We start from the raw sequence: 23,688 nt of genomic DNA, 5'->3' as shown, positions 1-23,688 counted from the left end.
AACACTGCTGTAGGCATTGCTGGTCAACCCTGGGTGACCCAACCCTTCGCGTTTTCCTCTGAAAAGCCGGCGGCTGCCGAAAGTAATAGTGTTTGCTCTAAGGGAGAGCGGCCATAAACCCCGCCTTGCCGTAGCTTTCTAATGAATGAAGGCGAACAGAAGCGCCGAAGCGTCGTTTACATATTTTTTTTTTTTTTTGCCCATTGTGACGTCGGCAGACCCGGTTGCGTTCCATTCACAGCGAGCGAAGCAAGAATGAGGCTCGGCGCCGGAGAGAGAGGGGAAAGGAGAGAGGAGAGGAGGTGGGGGGCGGAGCGAGGTAGTAAAAAGAGCCCTCCCCCGCACTCGAGCGAGCGTGCGGGCTGCATTGCTACTACTTGCAGCAGCTCCGTTATTAATAACTGAGCTGATACGGGCGCGGAAGCGGGGGCAAAATGTGCTAAGGCCCTAGCCTAGCCGTTCCTGGGGCAGGAAGAAGGCTGCGCAGAGCCGGCAGCCATGGTGGAGCTACGGGAGATGGACTGCAGCGTGCTTCGGCACCTCCTGCATCGGGGGGACTGCAGCGGCGGGAGCTACAACCAAGCCGGCGGCAGCGGCACCATTAGCAGTTCCTCATCTCCTCCCGCTGGCGGGAAGTGTCTCCTCTTGGACTGCAGGCCCTTCCTCGCTCACAGCGCCGGCTACATCCGCGGCGCGCTCAACGTGAGATGCAACACCATCGTCCGAAGGCGGACCAAAGGGTCGATCAGCCTGGAGCAGATCCTCCCGGCGGAAGACGAGGTGCGCTCCCGCCTGCTTTCGGGGCTCTACTCGGCCGTAGTTGTGTATGACGAGCGGAGCCTGCGGGCCGAATCTCTGCGGGAGGATAGCACCGTGTCGCTGGTGGTGCGGACGCTGCGCAAGGACACGGAGCACACGAACATCTGCTTGCTGAAAGGTAGGCGGGAGGGAGAGGGGCGCACGAACTTAGCCGGGGAGTATATCAGGCGTTTGGACTGTGGCTCTTAAAGACCGACTTCCCGTACGCTGGTTTGAGCCAGACCGTTCAGCGGATTATGGGTTTAAAGGGGCCGGTTGGAATGTGCGGGGCCCCCGGGGTTTAAATCATAGTACAGGCACGAGAAGGACAAAGACACTGAGCATGTGCCTCTTGCCACACACACACACACACACACACCCACCCACCCACCCACCCACCCACCCCTCGCGATTTGGAATACGCAGGACTCTCAAAGCCTTGAGGTTTATAATTCGGACTGATTGGCAAGGACCCCGCCGTCGCCGCTATGCCGGAGGAGGACAGAGACCAGTCTTCGAGTCGGGCCATTTACCCTCTCTTCTCCGGGCCTGTTAAGTCACCCGGTTCATTCTCTCCTCGCTTGCAAAGGATGTGGGGACTGCCGGGGGCGGAATGAAGGGAGAGGAGGTCTAAATCCCACCCATTCGAAGGGCACAACGTGTGAGCCGCGTGTCAGGCCCCTCTCACGCCCTTCTTCACTTCCGTCTTGCGGGAGGGGACGGGGAGAGCTCGCTCTGGCGTGGTTTGACCAGCGATGACGCCAGCGGCCCGCGGCTGTTCCCTCGCTTGACTTTGCGCCCCTCTGCCCGCCACTTGACTCGGGCGTCGGGGCAAGAGTGAGACGCCTGTTGTTAGAAAACAAGCAGCGGCAGTCAGGGCGATTTGGAAACTACTTCAGCTCCTAGAGAGAATTTTTCAGCCCTGGGCCAACCAAAAAAGAAGGACCACGGGCAAGTTCCTGCAGACTCATTTCACTTAGAGGTTTCAACCTGTCCAATCCTGAGTTCTTCTCCTTCCCCCAGTTTCTCAGATTTCCCCCTCTGCCCCATGGTTTGGCAAAGAAGTCAAGAAAGAACCTAAAAAGAAGGTGAACTGTGTCCCTAATCCCCAGAAGGAGCGTGTTTTTTTTTTCTTCTCTCTAAAAGGCATTTGATCACTTTTCTGAAGAAAATGGCTTGGGGTCCCCGCTGTTTGTCAACTCAGAGTTTTCCAGGCAATCAGATTGCTCTCAAAGAAAAGTAAACAGTCCAGCAGTCAACAGGATGTGGCCTTTATACAGCTGTATGTGAGAAAAGCTGCTAGGAAATTGACCCAGAGTGAGAAAAACCATTCAGTGGCTGAATTGGGTTATCCAAGGTGTTGGGGGGAGTTAGCAAAAGCCATGCTTTGACTAATAATGGATTCCCTTATAATCTTTGCCCCTCAGCTACTTCCCCTTTCTTGCTTGGGTGTGGCTTAAGGAAACCAGGCGGTATTGGAAGGGAGGGGTATTTCCTGCCCATTTGACTTATTAGCTGGTTGTGTGCATGAAGGCAGCTGGTGACCTTTTGAATTACAAAAGCTTGGGGTGGGTGGAAGGGAAAAGGGTGAGAGATCCTGTTTTATTGTTCCCCCAAATGGCCTCTCCCCTTAGGAATGCATGAGAATAAGGGTGGTGGTAGTGGTAGAAAGTAGCCCTACGTTTTGTAGTGCCACGGCTCCAGGGACTGTATCTGTGTTTCCTGGAAGGAAGTTCTTATGGGCTTCTGTGGAATAGTCTCCAGCTCCAGCCCTGCGTCCTTAAATAGCCCTAGCCAAAATATTCCAGCTCAGAATAGGAATTTTTTTTATGGTTTCCTTCTTCTAAAGGGACATTGGAAAGACAGTGGTCATAAGCCCCATCAAATATATATTTTTTATTTTCAAAACCTTATGTTATAGATGATCAGAAAGCCCTACACTTTAATCAGTAGATTTGCTAATTACTGAAACTAATGGTGACAATGAAAAAAAAAATGAAACTCGAGTCTTGAGATAAATGGTTATAATCTCTAATATAAAGGAGGCTATTTTAAAACAGTGATTCACAGAACAATTCTTTTAATACTAAGAAAATCATGTTTAAAGCAGACAAAAAGTCAAAATAAACCAATACCATCGATCAATTTCAAAAGGCATTTGTACTCATTTGGCAGCTGATTAGTTCTTTCTGCATCTTGGCTTCATTTGTGTTTCACTTCAGTGAAATCATGAATGGGTTAGCAAGATTGGGGCTTTAAGTTATAACATTTTGTTATCTAATTAGCCAATTCCCATTATTGGAATTCTTCTTCCCATCCCTTATAGAAGCCCCATGTCCTTCTGTTTCCTGGAAATGCTTGATGTTGCAATGCAGTTTTGCTGAAAAAAAAATGACTGCTAAAGTTGGAACTGGTTGGGGAGGAGCTTGGAAAGTGGACAACTCTGCTTAGGCTCTTTATAGGCACAGCCAACTACTAGGATCAAGTATCCCTTCAGAATTTAGTTTGTTGCTTCATGATTGCCTTGGCTTCCCCTGGGAGTCATGCTAAACAAAGCTAGAATTAATTATGAACATTTGATTAATTTACCTAACTTGGTTTGGGCATGTGCAGAATATGAACCTTACTGGAAAGATGTCATTTTGCATGTAGCCTTGTAATGTATACAGTCCTGTTTTTATTTATCTAAATTCAATATTTTTTTTCACATTGGGAGTCTATTGAACAATTAAATGCAATTTATTTTTAGCTTACTGCTCTGGGAATAGTGCATTTTTGTAATAATGCTGTTCAAAGATCTCGTTCAGCAGTAGTGTTCCTACAAACCCTGAGGGAAGTGGATAGAAAATATTTTCTACTGCTTAATCTTTGGAATTGCTACATTTAGCTTTGCTTTTACAAAAGCTTCGGAACTGGGGAGGGGTGTCTTTCCTGTTACTTTTTTAGCTTCCTCCAATAGGTTTGGGGGGGAGAGAACTGCCTGCTGTAATCCAGATCTGACTAAGAGAATGAGAGATCTTTTACTGGATCAGCCTGCTTCATAGAATGTCCTACTGTTATGTGCATTTTAGCCACTTATATTATAACATCTCCTCCTGTAGCTTATGTACAAATAAACCTTGATCCATTAAGATACTTGGGATGGAAGACCGGTTGAAAGAGTTTAATAAATCAATAAATAAAATAATGGAGGAGGAAGAAGGATGATGACCTTGCACTTAAAAGCCTCCTCAGTGTGAGCATTTCTGTAGCATAAGGTGAAATTACTCATACTAAAAAATAATGTGGTGGAGAAGAGCATTTGCATTTGTGTATGAACGGTAGAACTTGCTATTCCTGGGAAGATAAAATCACAATTTGGAGAGTGCTTGTTAATGACATTTGGCAGAATTGAGATGAGGGTTGTGTGTCCATCCTTGTGCTCCATGATTTCTTAGCAGCTTTCAGTAGCACCAGTCATGGTCCAGCTGGGAATGATAGGGACTATATTATGGTGGTTATTCCTGATTTGTTGGTTGCAGTGGGTATTGATAGAGGGGGAGAGGCCATAACCACAACCTGTCATTTGCAGAATGTCTCAGGGGTTGAAAGTAACCACTTGTGTTTAACATTTGCATGATACTTCTGGGTGAGATCATCATTTGGGGATTCAGTGTGACCAGCATGGTAATGATACCCAATAACATGACTTGATACAAGGTCATCCAAGTAATGTGGTCAATGTCCTGTCTGGAGGACAGTGTCTGGAGGTTGTTCAGATCTGAACAGGGAGGAACAGACTTGGACTCAATCTAACAAGACCTAGTACTTGTGGATACTTGAGTTCCTCAGTTCAATGTACTTTCCATCTTTAGTTCTGATGGATTAGTACTTTCCCATTTGACACTCACGTGTACTTTAGAAGCAGGAGGCAGCTTTACCCAAGAAGGCTTTCAAATAGATTCATCTAGTGTTTCTGTTGTGCCCATTCCTAATTCAGGATGCCTTTAGATGACCATGCCCTAACCACCTCAAAAACAGACTCTTGCAAGGCAATCTGTATTGAACTGCCCTTGAATACCATCTAAAAGCTACGCCTGATGCAGAATGCAGTGGTGTGAGCAGTGATAGCATGCCATGTCATGCCCACATGGCACCACTGCTCTGTAAATAGCACTGGTTGCCAGTTGACTTCCAAGTGCATTACAAGTCCTGGCTATCACCTATTAATCCATCCATGGCATAGGCCTTGGTGATTTGAAGGACCACCCTTCTCTGATGGAGTGGGCAGAAACCATCAGAGACTGGAGACATAAGACACTCCAGGTTTCCTTCATCAAACAAATTAATCTATCAGAGTCTAGGAAGCATGGCTTCTCTATTGCAGGACCTGCCCTCTGGAACTGCACTCATCCAGAATGCCTTCTATCCTGATGTAGTTCTGAAAGTCTGTGACAAGCCTGCCTGACAGGTGGCCAGCTAGCTAAGCAGCTTTTGCAGCCTGACAGGGTTTTAAAGAAACTAATAAATTCACCATCACCCTGAAAGACATACTGCTGACCAGCTCCTAACGTGGCAGGTGTTCTTTTGCAGTCCATGTAGGTTGGTCTATGAAACTTGAGTGTTCTCCTAAGCCTTGAGAATGGTGGCTGTTGAGCTGCTGTAGGTTCCTTATTTTACTTGATATATATGCAGTGGTACCTTGACATTCAGTTGCTTTGAAACTCATCGAATTTGGTACTGAATGCATTTTGACAGGAAAATTTTGTCCTGGTCCGGTACTCAATGCATAAGCTAGAACTTCTTGTCGGCTGCCTTGTGACTCACTACATTATTCTTTATGGGGAAAATGTTTTTGGTACTCATTATTTTTGGTACTCATTGTGTCTTCTGAAACCAATTAATGATGAGTACCAAGGTACCATTGCAGTTTTGCTTCAGGGTGTGCATAATCTGTTTTACTATTTTGTTGCCTTCTGGAGTCCGGCAGCCTTCATAATTGTATGAATAAAATTGACCCAGAAATTGGGGATTCTACTGGTTTGCCAAATTTTGGTGGTTGTAAAGTATTTATTAAATTTATATGCTACCCATTTCACTATTGAGTGCCTTCAGAGATAGAAAATGGACTTTACACTAAGAGGACTTTGTGTTAACAAATTTGCTGTAAACTTTCCAGAAGTTAATTTGTACGGTAGCTACAACAGAAACTTTTGACACCTTAGAAACTAACAATGTATTATAAGTGAAAGCTTGTGGGAGGGGCACAAGTGCTTAATATTGACATATGGATGATTAATAATATCCTTAGCTACGGCTATATGTATATGGTGGGAGGGAAAGCAGTGAGTGGTGAAAAAGAGACACCAAAATGATAGGCAGAGTTCAAATGAAGTTTGAAGATGTAAACTACGTCATGGTAGGTTCCTTAGTAACCTTCCAACAATCATAAAAGGTCCCTTGGTAACCAAATATTCATGATCACACACTCAGTTTCACTGTTTTTAGAGTTCAGGTAGTCCTCAACTTAGAAACGGTTGCTTAATGACCATTCAAAATTATGACAAAGTTACTTATGATTTATCCTTGAAATTACAACTGCTGCACAGTCATGTGATTGCATTGCAGGCAATTGGCTCAAATTTACAAATGGTTAGAGTATCCTGCCATCACATGATCATATTTTGCTGTGTTTTTTGCTGCCTTCCCCCCCCAAAACACCCATTGAATAAGGTGGTTCACTTAATGACCATTATAAGAACAGGTGTAAAATCAGTCCAGTCACACGGTGACTCTACTTTTAATCATAATGACTTATGACCAAAATTGTGGACTTAATTGTTATAAGTCGAGAACTACCAGTATACTTACTGATGCCAAGTTAGCTGACAGCAATACATATCGGAGCTCTTGCCTGTTTCTGGCTGATTGAGTGAATGGCAGTGCTGAATTTCTAGTTTGACATCAGGAGAATGGTGTGATACATAAGAGGAGGGGATCTGGTCTACCTGATCCCAATTTACACAGACATAATATATTTTTCAGTGCCTGTGTGGAGAATCCATAGCTCGGTTCTCGGCTACAGAGGCCTTCCGGAAAGGCCTCTGACTGTGAAATGCAGGCCCGAGCTCCATTCTCAGCTGCAGAATGAAGCTGCTCCTTCGGCCCCAGAAGAAGTGGGCCGACTGGGCAGGGCTGTCAATGCAATTGTGAGTGGAAAAGACACCCCTTCTGCCCCTAAAATAAGACTTAATGCCTCTTTTGCAGGGAAAAAAATTAAGACCGGGTCTTATTTTCAGGGAAACACAGCAGCAGCTTGTTTTTCCTCTAAGGCACTAATGTAACAAATGGGAAATGGGCAGGGGAAATGGGGATCTGTAGCAGTAACATATCTTGAAGGAGATCTTTTGAAGATACCTGTGCTAAGTGCTGAGTGCATTGCCAGTCCTCTGCTAAAACTGGCTAGTTTTAGTCAGTCAGCTGGGCCTGATTAGGCTTGATTAATTGGTATGGGAGATCATCAGGGAATTCCAAGGCTGTGAGAAGTCAAAGTTCCAGAAGAAGATTTCATACCATCACCAAGAAAATGTCATGAACAGGTTTACAGTGTCATTAAAAACTTTGGAACATCCTTGACTTTGTTATCTCTTTTATTAAAATGAGTCATATCATTACCACTGCGCTGTGGCATCATCTCTTTCTCTCCTTTTAAGCAAGCATCTGGGGTGATGGGCGTTTAGTATGTAAGTGTGAATGCACATTTATGCATGTTGTGCGTATGTTGGAGGTGGGCTGGCTTCTGTGTCTACTCTATGTATCGGTAATAGTTGAATAAATCTGTAGCATCTTGTAAATGATGACCACAGCTTTGAAAAGGTGTTTTCAGCATCTTTTTTTTTTACTTTCAGGTGGTTACGAAAGATTCCGGTCAGAATATCCAGAATTCTGCACAAAGACAAAATCTCTTACATCAGCCTCTACTTTGGCACCTGTGGAGCATCTGGACCATAGCTGCAGTTCCTGTGGGACACCACAGCACGATCAGGTAGGTTGGCTTCTCCACACTTCAAAGCTGTCTGCTCTCTGAGGCAAAAAGCTTCCTTTTATTTATTGATGGCCTCCACATCCCTCTGGTGATAGACCCGGGGGTTGTCCTCTCGAGTTTAATTTAATTGTGCTTGGTAATGAGTCATATATGATGCAGAACAGCATCCAAGGTAAAAATTGTTTTTTTATCGTTATAAATCCTAAAATCAAGACAGTATTTTTCCGTAGCGAATTTCACAATCTTTCTGGAGATGTTAAGGTTTTGATTTAGTGATATAAAGCAAATCATTTTCAGAACAGATGGCACTTCTGTTGGCAAGTAGAGTTATGAGAGTTGAGCACAAGTAGTTGTAGAAAGGACACTGAAGGAACACATGGACTGGAATTTCAGGTTCTCCAAATCCACAAGGACAAGTTTTTATACTTTTCTCTAGTACTGTGGAGGTTTCTCCTCTTTTTCTTAACTCATCTTGTGAGATAGATTGACCTGAGATGTAGATTGGTCTCAAGCAATCCAAGGAGTGGTCAAGTGAAGATGTAACTCTTGGTTTTCCCATTTGCTCCAAAATGTAACCATGACATTGTTCATGTTGGGCAGTAGAAATTTAGTAGTATAATGAAGCACTAGAGGGAAATCAAAGCAACTTGTTTGCTGTGTGGTCAAAAACCACATACATTTCTTTCCCCCTGCACAGCATTGTTGACCAGAAATCTCTAGGTAATTTGTTGTTAATTGGAATACATGCTGAAAATGGGAGACAAATTCATCTAGGGTAATGTTTTTATTGCTCTTTTTCTTTTCTTCGCTTCAGCTTTTTGAAATGATAGATTCAGATGTGCTCCAGGTGGGTGTATAGTGATGCAAATCTGTAGCTCCTTGCATGCGCTTTTCAGCTTAACAAAGAAAATGGTCAGGACCTGCATATCATACATAGATGTTCTTGGTTGGACCCATGTTTTGTGTCTTGACCTCCTAAAGAAGATGTTTATTTTGGGATGCGCTGTTGGCTCTGCCCAAATGGACCTGGTGTGCAATCTGGGGATCCTTCTAGAATCACAACTCCTGCTGGAGGAGCAGGTGGCAGTCATAGCTAGGAGGGCCTTTGTATAACTTCTTGTTGTGTTCCAAATGCAATCTTTCCTGCACCCTGAGGCTCTAGTCGCATTTACTTATGCCATGGTCATCTCTAGAATGAATTACTGTAATACGCTGTAATACCATTAAAGAGTATTTAGAAGCCTTAGCTAGTGCAGAATGTGGACTAGGTGCAATCCAAGGTGCTGGATTTGACCTTTAAAAGCCCTACATGCCCTGGGACTAAGTTATTTGAGGAACTACCACTTCCTAGTTACTTCTGTCTGTTTCATTAGGTTGAGCAGCAAGGGTCTCATCTACTAAGCAGTAATATATCTGGTGGGTTCTAGGCAGATGTCCTAAGATGTGCTGTGGCCCCTGCCTTATGGAACATCATGCAACTGCAGGGGGTATGTGATACTCCTAACTTTGAGAATGGGCTGTAACTTGGGGGGGGGGCATAACTTTGAATGGTTGATAAGTGACTGGACATTAAGCAAGGACTACCTGTATTGTATAAGAGTTTGTCCTCAACGCATAGAGATTGAATCAATAAAAGTAAAACCTGGGTATGTGATATTCTTTCATTAACCTCGTCTAGACTCTTGTGTTTCAAGCTACCTTTTGGCTTGTCAAATTAGATTCAGAGATTTATATATAGATAAGAACTGAAAAGAAGAACACATAGGTAGATAGCCCCGATTGATTTCAGTTGTGAAACTGAGATAAAATAACCTGCAGTACAAAAATCATACAATAAATGTACGTTAATTTACATTAAGTTGTCAATATATTTATGCAGATGTACTGTCAATCATAGTAAAGTATCTGAATTACAATAGCATCAACAAAAACAAAGACTAGGATTGCTTTGATTAAGGTGGCTTCAAGTCTAGCAAACACTGGTTCACTAACAGGGTTCCTTGTTAATTTCTAGCGTGAATGTGTTTAATTGAAACTTGGTGACCATTCTCTGCCTAGTAATAGAAATTCTAGCCATAATAATTTTTTATTTTTCCAACTTCTCCCCATACATAAGATGTTAACGTACATTCTTTTAAAATTCATATATAAGATACTTTTAATAAAACGAAATAAATACATACACATGACTTTTGGTGTTGCTCGCCCGTTTCCCCTTTCACTGTATCCACACTCCTCCTTCTCTACCTTCTTTCTCCCTTTCTTCTCTTCCCTACTTCCCTCTTCTTCCTCTCCTCTTCTCTTTCCTTCACCACTCTCCTCTTTCTCCCCACTTCTCCTCTTCTCCTCCAACCTTCCTACTTCCTTCTCCCCTCCTTTACTCTTTTCTCTCTCCTCTCCTTTCTTCCCTCTCATCCCTCTTCAGATACAATTCAGGGGTAATGTCCGAGCAAGTCCTCTCTCCAAATTTCCCTATCTGTATTATATACAGTAAGATTAATTTTCTCTTACATTAATACTTCTATTTATCTAACCTTCTTGGTATATACTTCTTTAAATATTTATACAACCTCCAGTTATTTCTCTGCCTAGTAATAGAAATTCTAGCCCACAAGTATTTTAGGTTCAGATGCCATAAACTTGCGTACTTTCCAAAAAGGAGAATGTATTGAGAGCAGATCATTTTCAGGGGACAGGACAGGGAGATAAGTCATCTCCCAAATCTACATATTTTGGGATGAAATTATTTTAGCTTTAACTGTCTGCAACTAAGCTTGTTGCACATATGTGTCGCGTCAAGAAGAGATTAATATTCTTACAATCAAGGAACGTACAAATTTGCACACTGACAAAGAGGCAGTGAAATTCCTTCTCAAGCCATGTGACATATGTAGCAGAAATTAGGCAATAGGAACAGCTTATTCCTTGGAATGCATGGAGTCTGAAGCAGAGTTAATTTATTTATTTTTTTTTTAATTGAAAGTTTTATAAATTTTACAAAAAAACAAAAACAATACAAAACAAAAGACAACATATACAAAAAAGAAACTAAACATTACATATATATAAAAAAAAAACCCCATCCCCCACCCCTCACAAAAACCCTCCCTTCCCCCCCCTGAGCTTCCCAGAGCAGAATATAGGCTTAATTAAAAATTAAGAAATAAAAATAAAAAATTAAATTAAAAAATTTATATTATATATATATATAAAAAATATCTATATATATATATAAAAATAAAACTTATAAAAAAGCTATGTGATATTTTTGTATACCCAATCTAAATTGCATAAATTTTATCCATTTGTCCCAAACAGCAAGGAACTTCTCTTGCGTTTGTTGCTTTAAGAAAGCCGAAATCTTTGCCATTTCCGCCAGATAAGCTACTTTAAGAAACCATTCCTGCAATGTAGGCAAAGATTCCTTCTTCCAATATTGTCCTACTAACAGCCTAGCGGCTGTAATCAAATTTAACATCAATACAACCTCCTTTGTATCACAATCTGTAACAATGCCTAACAAAAATAATTGCGGAGTAAATTTTACCCTCCTTCTAAAAATTCTCTGGATATTCCACCATATTTTGATCCAAAATGCTTTTATCTCTCTGCATGACCACCAAATATGATAATAGGAAGCATCCTTATAACCACATCTCCAACATTTGGGTTGCACGTCAGGGTACATAAGAGACATTTTTTGTGGATCAAGGTGCCATCTATAAAACATTTTATAAAAATTCTCCCTAAGGTTCTGTGCTTGTGTAAATTTGACATTTCTCACCCAAATGGTTTCCCAAATGTCCAATGAGACTGGGACACCAAAATTCTGCGCCCATCTAATCATACAATCTTTAATTAATTCCGTTTCTGAGTCCATTTCAACTAATACCCCATAAATTCTCTTGATATGGGTTTGTCTTTGATCCTTAACTTGCTTAATAAGATTTCCATCTTCTCTAAGAAAACCCAATTTACAATCCACCTTCCATTTATCTACTAGTTGCCTATATTGAAACCAGGAATAAATAATATTTTCTTGCGCTAAATCTTCCCGTATTCTTAACTGCCAGTTTTGCCCATCCCATCTAAGTAACTGACTATAAGACACCATGTCCATTTTTACTCCTCTTTTTATTCCTTCTATCGCATGCCAAGGTATAGCCCATAATGGAACTTTAAAATCACTTTTATAATATTTTCTCCAAATCCTAAGTAAAGAAATTCTTAAAATATGAGATTTAAAGACCCAGTCCATTTTTTTATTAAATATTAAATAGGCATGCCACCCATAAAGTAAATCCCATCCCTCTAAATGAAGTATCTCAGGATTTGTCAAATTTACCCAATCACTGATTAGTGTTAAAACCACCGCATCGTAATATAATTTCAAATTTGGTACCTTAAGTCCACCCCTCTCACGGAAGTCTTGCATAATTTTAAACTTAACCCTTGGCTTTTTCCCTGCCCAAATAAATTTATTAAGACCCTTCTGCCACTCACTTAAATTAATCTCATTTTTCAAAATCGGTAACATTTGAAACAAAAAAAGAAACTTGGGTAGAATATTCATTTTTATCACTGCAATTCTTCCCATGAGGGATAATTGCAACTTCTCCCAATTCTTCAAGTCCTTCTGTACCCTGACCCACAACCTTTCATAATTATTTTTAAATAATTTTACATTAGAAACAGACAACATCACCCCCAAATATTTTACCTTATTAACAATCTCAAAACCCGTCAAGTTAGCCAAAATCTGCTTCTCCTGACTAGACATATTTTTAGGTAAGATTTTAGTCTTATTTACATTAATCTTGAAACCCGAAACCAAACCATAATGATGAATCAACTGTAATAAGTTTACTGCAGAATAATCAGGTTGCGACAAAGTAACAACCAAGTCATCCGCAAAAGCTCTCAACTTATATTCTTTTTTGTTAACTTCTATTCCTTTAATTTCCTGAGACTCTCGAATTTTAATCAATAATATTTCCAGTGTTAAAACAAACAACAATGGCGATAAAGGACACCCCTGTCTAGTACCTTTCTCTATTGTAAAAACCTCCGACAAACCTCCATTAACAATAAGTTGTGCCATTTGTTTTTGATATATTACCGTAAGAGCTTGTAATATCTTTTCGCCAAAATTCATTTCTTCCATTACTCTTAGCATAAAATGCCAATTCAATTGATCAAATGCTTTTTCAGCATCTAAAAATATGAGCCCTGCAGAAACTTGGTTGTTCTTGTCTAAATATTCTAATAGATTAATAATTTGTCTAACATTATTTTTCATATACCTTCCTGTTATAAACCCTGATTGATCTTTATGCACAAGATGATGCGCCACCCTCATAAGCCTATTTACCAAAATTTTTACAAATATCTTATAATCCACATTTAAAAGAGATATAGGCCTATAATTTTTTGGTAAAGTAAGATCTTGATCCTCCTTTGGAATCAATGATATAAAAGCACTACGCCATGAAGGAGGAATCTCTAAACCCTGTAAGATACCATTAAAAAGATCATTTAATGGTTGGATCATCTCCTCCATTAAAGCTTTATAATAAACAGCTGTTAACCCATCCGTACCCGGTGCTTTCCCTAGTTTCAATTGTTGAATTGCTGAGGCAATTTCCTCCTTAGTAATTAAACCATTAATTTCATGTTTCTGATCCTCAGTCAGTTTAGAAAACTTGCCTCAGCTAGATATTTATTTATATCTAGCAGTTGCACATTAGTAGATTTGTATAACTTTTGATAATAATCCAAAAAAGATTTTTTAATCAATTCCTTCTGAGAAACTAATTTACCCTTGTAATTTATTTTCTCTATTATTCTCTGTCTCTGTTTCTTTCTTAATTGATAAGCCAACCATCTCCCAGGCTTATTAGCATTACAAAATGTATTTTGTTTCATAAACAATAAATTAGTTGCCGCTTGATCTGCTATCAACATATTAAATTGTGACCTTAGTAACTTTACAGATTCTTTAATACTTTCATCAGAAGGATTTAAACTCAAGGCCATTTCTTTTGATTTAATTTCATCTTCAAGTTCTCTACGTTTCTGCATCTGCTTCCGCTTATGACAATTATTCATTTTTATCAAAACACCACGCATAAATGCTTTACCTGCATCCCATACCATTGACATTGAAGTCCCCTTATACATGTTCAAAGCAAAATAGTCCTTTAAACACTCCTTTAACTTTTGAACATTCTTCTCTTGTCTGAACAAATTTTCATTAACTCTCCAGGATCTCCTTTCCTCTTTCTCTTGAGTCAGCTCCATCCAAACTGGGCTATGATCCGTCAGTGATCTAGGAAAAATCTTTACATTCTTTACTTTATTATACAAATCCGTAGTAATCAAAAAAAAGTCAATTCTTGAAAAAGATTGGTGTCTATCAGAAAAAAAAGTGAAATCTCTCTCCTCTTGATTACATTCCCGCCAATAATCCCTTAATTCCCAGTCTTCCTTCATATCAAAAAAAGCTTTAGGTAACCTTGCTTGTTTAAGAAAAGGAGAGGAACCTTTCTTGTCCCTTTGTATATCTAAGACGCCATTCCAATCACCCATTAATACCACTGATCTATAGTCAAGCAATGTTATTTTTTGATGTAACTGCTTATAAAATTGTTCCTGTTGTTGATTTGGAGCATAAAGTCCCACTATAAGTACTTTCTTACCATATATACCAAGTTCAATCATCACATATCTCCCCTGGGGATCTGATTCTACCAGACAAGCTGGTAGGTTTTGTTTAACATATATAACAACTCCCCCTTTCTTCCCAGGAGCAGAAGATATAAAATGAGTTCCCAAACGAGCATTGACTAAATATTTCTGATCTTTAAGTAAAATGTGAGTTTCCTGTAAGCAAATAACATCATTGGTATGTTGCTTCAAATAATAAAAGATTTTTTTCCGTTTCTGAGGAGAATTCAATCCATTAACATTCCAGGTCAAAAACTTTGCCATCTCCCTTGGCACGCAGCCTGGAGAAGACACCATCAAGATCTGAAAGAGCTGCATGTGTTGCATAACTCTTGGGTCTTGCTCCTCCCACCGGCGATGATGCACTTCCAGAAGAATTCTCTTTAGGCTCTTTTTTACGTTGCTCCTTCTCTTTACGCTTATAAGCTGCACGAGTCATCCTCTGCTCTTTAACCTCCATCTGGCGTTGCCTTTCAGCTTGTATCATCCCAGCGGAAACCAAACCTAATGCCTCAGATTGCTGCTCGACTTCCTTGCCACTCGGAGATTTCTGACCAGATGGAGTTGAGCCTGCACCCAGGACCGAAGTATAAAACTCTCTAGCTTTGTCAACTGTATTCAATCTATAGCGTGTCCCCGCATGGCTCAAAACAATACCCATCGGAATTTCCCATCTAAATGGCATCAATCTAGCTTTGAGCTCATTGGTTAAAAAAGCGAAGTCTTTCCTGCTTCTTAAAATTTTGGATGGGATTTCCTTTAGAATGATAACATCTTGGGCAGCAATCTGAAATCTTTTATTGTAAAAGGCTTGTATAATCTCATTCCGCAGGGACTTCTTTGTAAAATAAATCACCACATCTCTAGGCAAATTCTTCTGCTTAGCAATCCAGGAGTTAAGTCTATAAATTTTTTCCACTTCTCTATGTAATTCTCCTTTATCCATATCCAAGGCCACTGCCAGATCAGTAAGGACCACCTCCACCAAATCTTGATTCATATCTTCCTTGAGGCCTCTAATCCTCAAGGCATACTCCATCTGTCTGTACTGAAACATCAAAATATCTTCTTGTGAAGACTCCACCTTCCTTTCCACATCTTGAATTTTATCATCAAAGGAATCAACTTTGTTTTCCACTTCCTCAAGCCTTGCATCGAGCTTAACCACCACAGTAGCCAAGCCTGAAACTGCTGCAAGTATATCTTGTCGTAAATCATTATTATTTTCTTGCAATTTAGTCTTTATCCCCGTTATCTCTTCTTTAAGATCAGATTTAATTTCTGATTTAATCTGTGAGGCAAATTGCTTCATTTCCTCTCTCATTTGAACTACAATCTCTCCCATTATGCCTCTGACCTCTTGTGCTGAAAGTCCAGGCAGAGGGGGGGAGGGTGGTGGCTGAGCCGGTGGTACATGTTTAGATTGTTGTTGTAATTGTGCAGTGGAAGTTATAGGAGAAGAAACAACCTTAGGTATTGAAGCAGGCTGCTGTCTCTTTGAAGCCATTTTAAAAAGCGCAGTTCTCACTTCCCTTTCCCCTCCACACAAGAAGGGAGGAGGAAAGAAAAAGAAAAAGAATTTAAAAAGAGACAAACTATAGTCCTTGAAAATCCAGAGAAAATCCAAAGAATAAAAGATAAAAGAGCAAACAATTCAAAAGAAAAAATTCTAAGCCAAAAGCAAAAGCAAAAGCCAATCCTTAAAAAGGGAAAGTAAAACAAAAGGGAAAGGAAAAAAAAACTCCGACACTTTCAAAACGCCATCTTAAATCCTTTCACTAATATAACAAAGAAAAGGAGGAAAAATAGTAAAAATCAAATAATAAAAAAAATAAACACCTAAAGTATATAACAAAAATCCTTTAAACTGCTCCGTCCGTTTAAAAATTACTCACCAAAATACTATAAACACGGAGATAGAAGCGGCGGTTTCTTTTGCTTCCTAGGAAGCAAAAACAGCTGGGAGGCGGAGATCAGCAGGAGCTCCGAGGGAACACTCCTTTCACCCCCTCTAGAAATAAATCCAGAGGGGGTTTAGGGGTTCTACCTCTATTCCTGCGTTCTCTGTCCCTTCCCTTTGCCCGGGAAGGGAATTCCGAGCCGCGGGCCAGCTGATGCGCGCTGTGCTCCGCGGCTCTGACACTTCCCCAGCTGGACGGCTAAAAGATAGCCGCCATCGCCGTCGCCTCGTACCGGAAGCTCTCGAAGCAGAGTTGTCAGGTTCCAGGTTATCCGGAGATACTAGTAGAGCAGATTTGGCCTCATTTTGTGATCTTCTGCCAATCTCAATCCTGAAATACTTCAAGTGGAGGAATCCATTGATGATTGCTGCTAGTATAGCAGACCACTGTTATTGGCTTGCTCTGAGCTTAGCACACTGAACCAAACGTGCAGTGCAGAGCTACATACAAAGAACGACAGTATGGTCATTAAGGAAGTGATAAAGTGCATTCTGAAGTTATTTGCTAGCAGGTGCAAAAGTTTATTTGGAGAGAGGCAGTAAATGTGCATTTTTTTCCTTTGCTGTCAGCAACTGATATGGAGCTTTGGGTATATCTTTCACAGCACTGCCTGTCCAAAAACCTGATTAGGAGTTACATGTTCACTGTGACTCGGCATGCTGGCACTTCTAAATAGAATTTAGGGAGGCATTTTTGTTGGCAACCGTTTTTATTCTATCATCTTAATTACAGTATGCAAAATATAAACTTACTGATTCCCAAGTTTTGGTTTAGGGGGCAGGGGATGGTGGTTGAATATTAAAAATGGTGGGTAATATCAGAACTGTGGACAACTTTCTGTAGTTCATGGTTGGCAATCTATAAATGTAATTTAACTGCAAACATTCACCAACTGTGCTGTGGCAGTCTTTGATTTTTGGACCGAAACGTAGGTGTGGAAAGAACATGTTGCAGCCTGTATAGTTAAAGCATAATTTAGTTATAGGAGTAATATTTAGTATCTTGAGGTTAGTGAAAAGAAGCCGTAAAGTGGGTGAACACAGTTGGCTGTTTGGGGCAACATTTTCTGAGTTGCGAGAGAGCATCTGGACTCTGACTCCCATCTTTTCCTAGCAGGGTGGGCAAGATCCTTTATTGCAGAACTTCAGATTTAATCTTCTATTTAAATATTCTCTAAACAGAAAATATTTTTTTAAAAGTATGGAATAAAGAAGAGCTGGGGCTATATAGAAATAGATGAACGGTGCAATCAGCAAGTCATAACTGAATGTTAAAAAAAAAAATAGATTAGCAAGATGAGAACATTTCCCAGTGAAGACAACACTTCCATGTGCATCTTGACAGTAGCTTACAGAAGTTCAGGTGATGTCCTTTTTTGAAAGAATTGGCGAGATGTTGACCACCGTCCAGTGTGTTGTTTTTCGTTCGTGTGGTCCTGTGTTTTTCTTGTTTCTTATGTTGTCCCCTTTTTCATTTCTTCCCTCTGGTGTAGGGTGGCCCGGTGGAAATCTTGCCTTTCCTTTTCCTTGGCAGTGCTCATCATGCAGCTCGGAGGGACATGTTGGAGGCCTTGGGAATCACGGCTTTATTGAATGTTTCATCGGACTGCCCCAATCACTTTGAAGGACACTTTCAATATAAGTGCATTCCAGTAGAAGATAACCACAAAACTGACATCAGCTCCTGGTTCATGGAAGCCATTGAATACATAGGTAATATAATGGTAAAGTATGGCATGTTTGTGGAGATGATTGGATTTTATTTTGTTGAATTTAAATCACCTAATAGCTAAGGCCCTGGGCTATTTACAATAAAGCATGCTAAAAATCTGAATGAAAACATAAACAATAAAATCAAGTGAAATGTTTGGAGTAGTGATTAAGGGGCATCAGGTTAGAAGTGGGAGACTGTGAGTACTAGCCTTAACTTAGGCACAAAGCCAGCTGAGTGACCTTGGACTACTCCGTTTCCCTCAGCTTTCGGAAGCAGACAATGGCAAACCACTTCTGAAAAAAAAACTTGCCAAGAAAACTGCAGCTACTTGACTAGGCAGTCATCGGGAGTCAAGACCGACTCATAGGGGCGCATATGCACACAAACACACAAAGCCAAAGAAACTCTCATTCTGCACCTAAAATTATACAAATGAAAAGATGACGTCTGGGAAAATAGGTTTTCACCTGCTGGCTGAATAATGACAATGTGTGCACCAATCAGGTCTTGCTGGGGAGCAATTCGATAAATGGGGGTGTTGCCACCGAAAAAAGCTCTCTCCTCGAGTGTGGACTGCCACAATTGGATGCAAGTTGTAGAGACTTGAGTTTCCAATCCTAGAAACTGTATTCTTCAGAAAGCGTTTGACTGTCCATTTTCTAGTTCAGGATGCGGAATTTTGGCTTACACCAGTGCTTCTCAAATAGTGGGGCGCGCCCCCCCGGGGGGGCACGAGGCTCCATAAAGGGGGGCTTGTTTGACCTTGGCAAATACTGTCATATTGGATTTCTAGATCGGATCACGTGACACATGCAAAGGACCCGATTGGATAGACATGATGCTCTATCCTGATTGGCCAAACCCGCCCGTGTGACTTTTAGACCCGGAAATCGGTCCTCTGTACAGAAAAATTTTTTTTAACAGGGATGAGAAGACAGGCGGAGAGAGAAGGAGAGAAGGAGATAAAAGAAAGTCTTCCGAAGGCTAAGACGAGGAAATATGACGAGGGGGGCATGACAGAAAATAATTGAGAAGCACTGGCTTACACTATGCCATGTGTTTTTGTGAATGTGATACTTTCTTTGTGTACAGCAGAAGATGCTCTTTTTAAAGGCAATGCTCTCAACAGCTTTACTATAGCACGTTTGAGGCTCTTTGAGCCTATTCTTTCTGCCTTCCTATTATATCTGCTCCTTTGCTGCATCAAACAGAACAAAAGCCCCAGAGTGCTGTTTCTGGGCATGGTGAGAGGGAAAGAGATACAGGCTTTTGTTAGCACTAAAAGTTCTGTTTCCCCAACTTTCTCATGTCTGATAATAGGACTAATGGATATTACACCCCAGAGCTTTAAGATTTTTTTCCAGCTATAGCAATATGCTTTATGTGGAGAGACAGATACTTTTCTCCACTCTACTGCTGCTTTATTGACTCAGGAGGGAGTTAACCTGATAAGCGCAGCAGAATTCTTGCATATTACCAGGACCATCACTTGAGGCCAAGAATAAGTTCTGCAGGAAATTCAGAACTGAGCATGAATAAAGGAAGCTATTCTCCAAGTTTCTTGGAAAGATCTGCTTTCTGAAAGAAATGAGGGAGATCTTCCCAGTTACTGTTGATTCCTGCATTCTAACGATATAAGCGATCCATATCAAACTGCAACGTAATTTAGGTTGCTTTGTGCATACTGTGTATCACATCTGGATATCTAGAACCACGTTTAGAAATAGCATACAAACACAAATACCTTTTGAGGGATGTTTTGCTTGCATTCAACTGAGGCACAAGAAAGATAGTGATATTGGAGGATGAAAAAATATGGAACTGTGTGTGTGTGTGTGTGTGTGTGTGTGTGTGTGTGTGTGTGTGTGTTCTGAGGTTTTCGCGGGTGTTTGTATGTAGGTCTTTGGTTGTTCGGGTTTTCTCCCGCGTAAAATTGGAAGTGTCTTGGCGACGTTTCGACGAAGTCCCATTCGTCATCTTCGGGCTGGTGTTTTCAGCTTCGTGCTTCGAGCAGCAACATATATATGCAATTTAAATGTACCGTGTACCTTTAAAGAGCCATCTTTCACATGCTGTAAAATATGTTAACCAAATTATACTCTTGCTTTTTATTTATTTTGATTAGATCGATTTATATAGGCACCTAATTGGCCAGCAACTTGAGGTGGCTGTATAAAGTGACCCAATAAATAAAGTGGGGGGCAGGCGGCCTGGGGGAATTTGGCTCACAGTCCCGAAATTGGGTCAGAGTTGCATTTTAAGGGTTGAATGTGCTAATACTTCTGCTTTGCTCCCTCAGATGCTGTGAAGGTATGTCACGGACGGGTGCTTGTGCACTGCCAAGCTGGCATCTCCCGATCAGCTACCATCTGTTTGGCTTACCTAATCATGAAGAAGCAAGTGAAGCTTGAGGAGGCCTTTGAGTTTGTCAAGCAACGCCGGAGCATCATCTCGCCGAACTTCAGCTTCATGGGTCAACTGCTTCAGTTTGAATCCCAAGTGCTGACCACATCGTGTGCTGCTGAGGCTGCGAGCCCTTCAGGAGCGCTAAGAGAGAGGGGGAAGAGCTCCTCCACACCTACGTCCCAATTTGTTTTCAGCTTCCCAGTTTCTGTGGCAGTGCATTCCACTTCAAGTAGCCTTCCTTATCTGCATAGCCCTATCACCACCTCTCCCTCCTGCTAGAGTACATCTTTGGAGGTGAACACCTAGGGACGTCAAAGGACAGAATCCTACAGCCCCATTGGCAATCACTATAGGCAATAAAGAACTCTGCCCCCCCCCCCCCACTCCCCTACAGCCAAATGGAATGCACCAAAGACAGCAGTTATAATGGGCAACGTTGCAGCTAGAATGGAACCTAGTGGGGCAGTGGGTTCCAGCACGTCCTTTCTTGGCAAGATGTCTTACCTCATTTTCTAAAACTATATAAAATATAAAAAGCTTGAAGTTTTAAAGTCCTGATAATGTTTTTGGGTGCTGGGTAGGGAGAAGACAAAAGAAAGTCAAAGGCTTGAATGCGGTTGAACACCAGGCTTTGTTGTGTTACTCTGAGCAAGTGCTCCCAATATTTTGGAGTACAGATTCCAGAATTTTCAGCCAGCATGAATCTACCGTCTGCAAATAAGAGAGGGAGCAGGCTGGAGTACCTGGCGTATGTGTGAAGGATCTGCTAGGACAGGGCACACTTCAAAAATGATTTGGGAAGGGAAGTTTTTTGGTCTTATGTCAGCAGAGCCTCTCTCTTGTCTTTTTCAGGCTTCTGCGTGGAGCAATAGTTGCATTAAATAAAGCAGCTCTTAAAAGTACTTGCATCTTTTGATCAAGCTTGCTTGAAGCCAGAATGAAGGGCTGCTTTAATGGATGCACAAGAAGTCTTGGGTTTAGACAAGGTCCAAAACACCGGGTCCAATCTGGTTTTGAAATGTGCATTCTCCTAGTGCCTGCATCTGACCACTTTGCATATGCTTTCAGCTACCCCAAGGGTGGATCGTGTTTTATTAAAGTGCCTGGTTTTTGGAATTCTTGATTGGAATGACACCTTGGCTTAGCAAAAACCTCGCCTTAGCAAAACACCACCTGTTTTGCTAAGTCGAGGTTTTGGGTAAAGAAAGGGAGAAGAATTGAAGGCTCACTGTGAAGTGACTTTCAGATTCCATGGGTCTGAAACCAATTTAAAATGAAAAAAAATAATGGAATTTGGATTTATGAAGCATAGGGAATATATTATTTTTTTGGAGACAACTTGGGAAATGCCAGTAAATCTGGAAATGCTTTTCCTCCCACCTTTTGCCTCTTGAGCAAGGTCTTTGTTCATGTTTATATTGAGTTCTTGGTTCCTATTTATGCCACTCTGGTGTGATAACTTGATCAGCCCTAAGTTAGTGACTTGTGGTCCTTGTTTCTCGTCTTTCTGGGCAGGAAGCCTTTTGTGTCATCTGACTAATAGTAATCAGGTTTCTCTGACACAAATGCACAAATATGTTCTTTTCTTCTTCACCTAACACAGCAGATCTCTGCATGCCAAGCGGTTTAGTGTCTTGAGACATCAGGGAAGAAAGCGATATCCTATTGTGTGGGGCCAGAGTAAAGATGGCTTCCAAGTAGCCTTCCCCAACAAGTGAGTTCCTGAAGATACTCAAGTCTCATAAGCTCCAGTCAGTATAGCCAACTTTTAAGGGTAATAGAATATTTGATGACAATCCAGTTAGGAAAGGCTGAATCTTCCCCAGGCATAGTGGCTGGGAACTTCTGGGAGTTGAAGCCCACATTTCATAAATTTACCATGGTTGAGCAACACTGCTCCATAAAATAATTCTTCATGTGGATCCTCAAAGAGGATGTAAGTGTTGCCCTCTCCCTCCCCAGGAATCCTACATAATGTGGAAAGTTGAGACCTTTACAGCAACTTTAACAGAAAGAGCATGTAGAGAGTTATTTTTCTTCAAGAGAAATGCCAACCTGTAAGATTCCTTTTTCTAGATAGCAAGGATATACCTTTTTGGTCAGATCAAACTTCTCCATTTTACTGCTGAAGCCAATTTTAAGGACTTTTGAGCAAAACATGCAATTCCTACTGGGATGTAACCCGCATTTCTTTTGAGGTATATCCTCTGTAAAATTGGGCTAGACTCAATGAAAAGCACCTAGCCTTTCTCCAGCCCCGCATTGCTCTCCCCACCCCAAATTGGACCCATCACGTTATGCCAAAGATAGCCACGTGAATCTTCTACACTTTAAACTAGTCTTTCAGAATAGAATGGTTTCATGTTTTGCTCCTTGATGATTATATAGCTTGGGAGAGTTTACCCTGAAGAGATCTTTGACTTCCTTAACAATTAGCTTGTTTTTACTGTAGCACGTCAGGTGCCTATGGATGAGTGTTTTCATAGGCAGTTATCTTGCAGGTTCTGTCTCCTGTGGGTACAATATGGGAAGTTTGCACACCCCTTTGAACATAACTTGGCTTACCCTTCAGTCAAAAGTTTTTGATATCAGACTCAGCCCAATTGTGTATATTTTATATAGGATGTCTAAAATGCATGTATTTTTTTTAGATTGTGACTATGTTAATTTATTGCTTGATAATTAGTTGAAATAAATTTTCAGCTGTGGTTACCTTTCATAATTAAAAGGCTCATTCATTCTTTTTGTGTATTTATGATGGGTGCAGTGTCCCAGAGTCATGTGATCATCTTTTGTGACCTTCTGACAAGCAAAATCAATCAGGAAGCCAGATTCACTTAACAACTGTGCTACCAACTTAATTGCAGTGACTCACTTAACAATTGTGACAAGGAAGGTTGTAAAATGGGGCAAAACTCACTTAACTATCTTGCTTTAGCAACAGGACGTTTGGGCTCAATTGTGCTTGTCAGTTGAGGGCCACATGCATTAGTTTCTGCATTCAAACCTTCCTACTACCAGGGGTATTTTTATTTTTCCTATTTAAAAGGGGATAGTGTC

At 41.0% G+C, this 23,688-nt stretch overlaps 1 protein-coding gene across 1 annotated transcript; it reads left to right on the top strand.

Moving 5' to 3' along the window:
* Nucleotides 1-232: 232 nt before the first annotated feature.
* On the top strand, nucleotides 233-23,350 carry DUSP4 (dual specificity phosphatase 4). Its single transcript, XM_039345214.1, has 4 exons — nucleotides 233-937; nucleotides 7,686-7,822; nucleotides 18,002-18,221; nucleotides 20,522-23,350. Exons 1-4 carry the CDS (start codon nucleotides 499-501, stop codon nucleotides 20,905-20,907), a joined length of 1,182 nt encoding a protein of 393 aa, XP_039201148.1. The 5' UTR covers nucleotides 233-498; the 3' UTR covers nucleotides 20,908-23,350.
* The last annotated feature ends 338 nt before the right edge of the window (nucleotides 23,351-23,688 follow it).

The sequence above is a fragment of the Crotalus tigris genome, unplaced genomic scaffold, assembly GCF_016545835.1.
Source record: "Crotalus tigris isolate CLP2741 ecotype Arizona unplaced genomic scaffold, ASM1654583v1 scf7180000017946.1269602, whole genome shotgun sequence".
NCBI lineage: Eukaryota > Metazoa > Chordata > Lepidosauria > Squamata > Viperidae > Crotalus > Crotalus tigris.
The sequence above is the reverse complement of the archived record's forward strand: the minus strand, read 5'-3'. Positions and strand labels throughout refer to the sequence as shown.

What these genes read in the sequence shown, in the direction of transcription:
- DUSP4 (XM_039345214.1), top strand. Translation starts at nt 499, where the DNA reads ATGGTGGAGCTACGGGAGATGGACTGCAGCGTGCTTCGGCACCTCCTG. An exon ending in GAACATCTGCTTGCTGAAAG is followed by an intron (nt 938 to 7,685) that starts GTAGGCGGGAGG and finishes TTTTACTTTCAG; the next exon opens with GTGGTTACGAAAGATTCCGG. An exon ending in GGAAGCCATTGAATACATAG is followed by an intron (nt 18,222 to 20,521) that starts GTAATATAATGG and finishes TTGCTCCCTCAG; the next exon opens with ATGCTGTGAAGGTATGTCAC.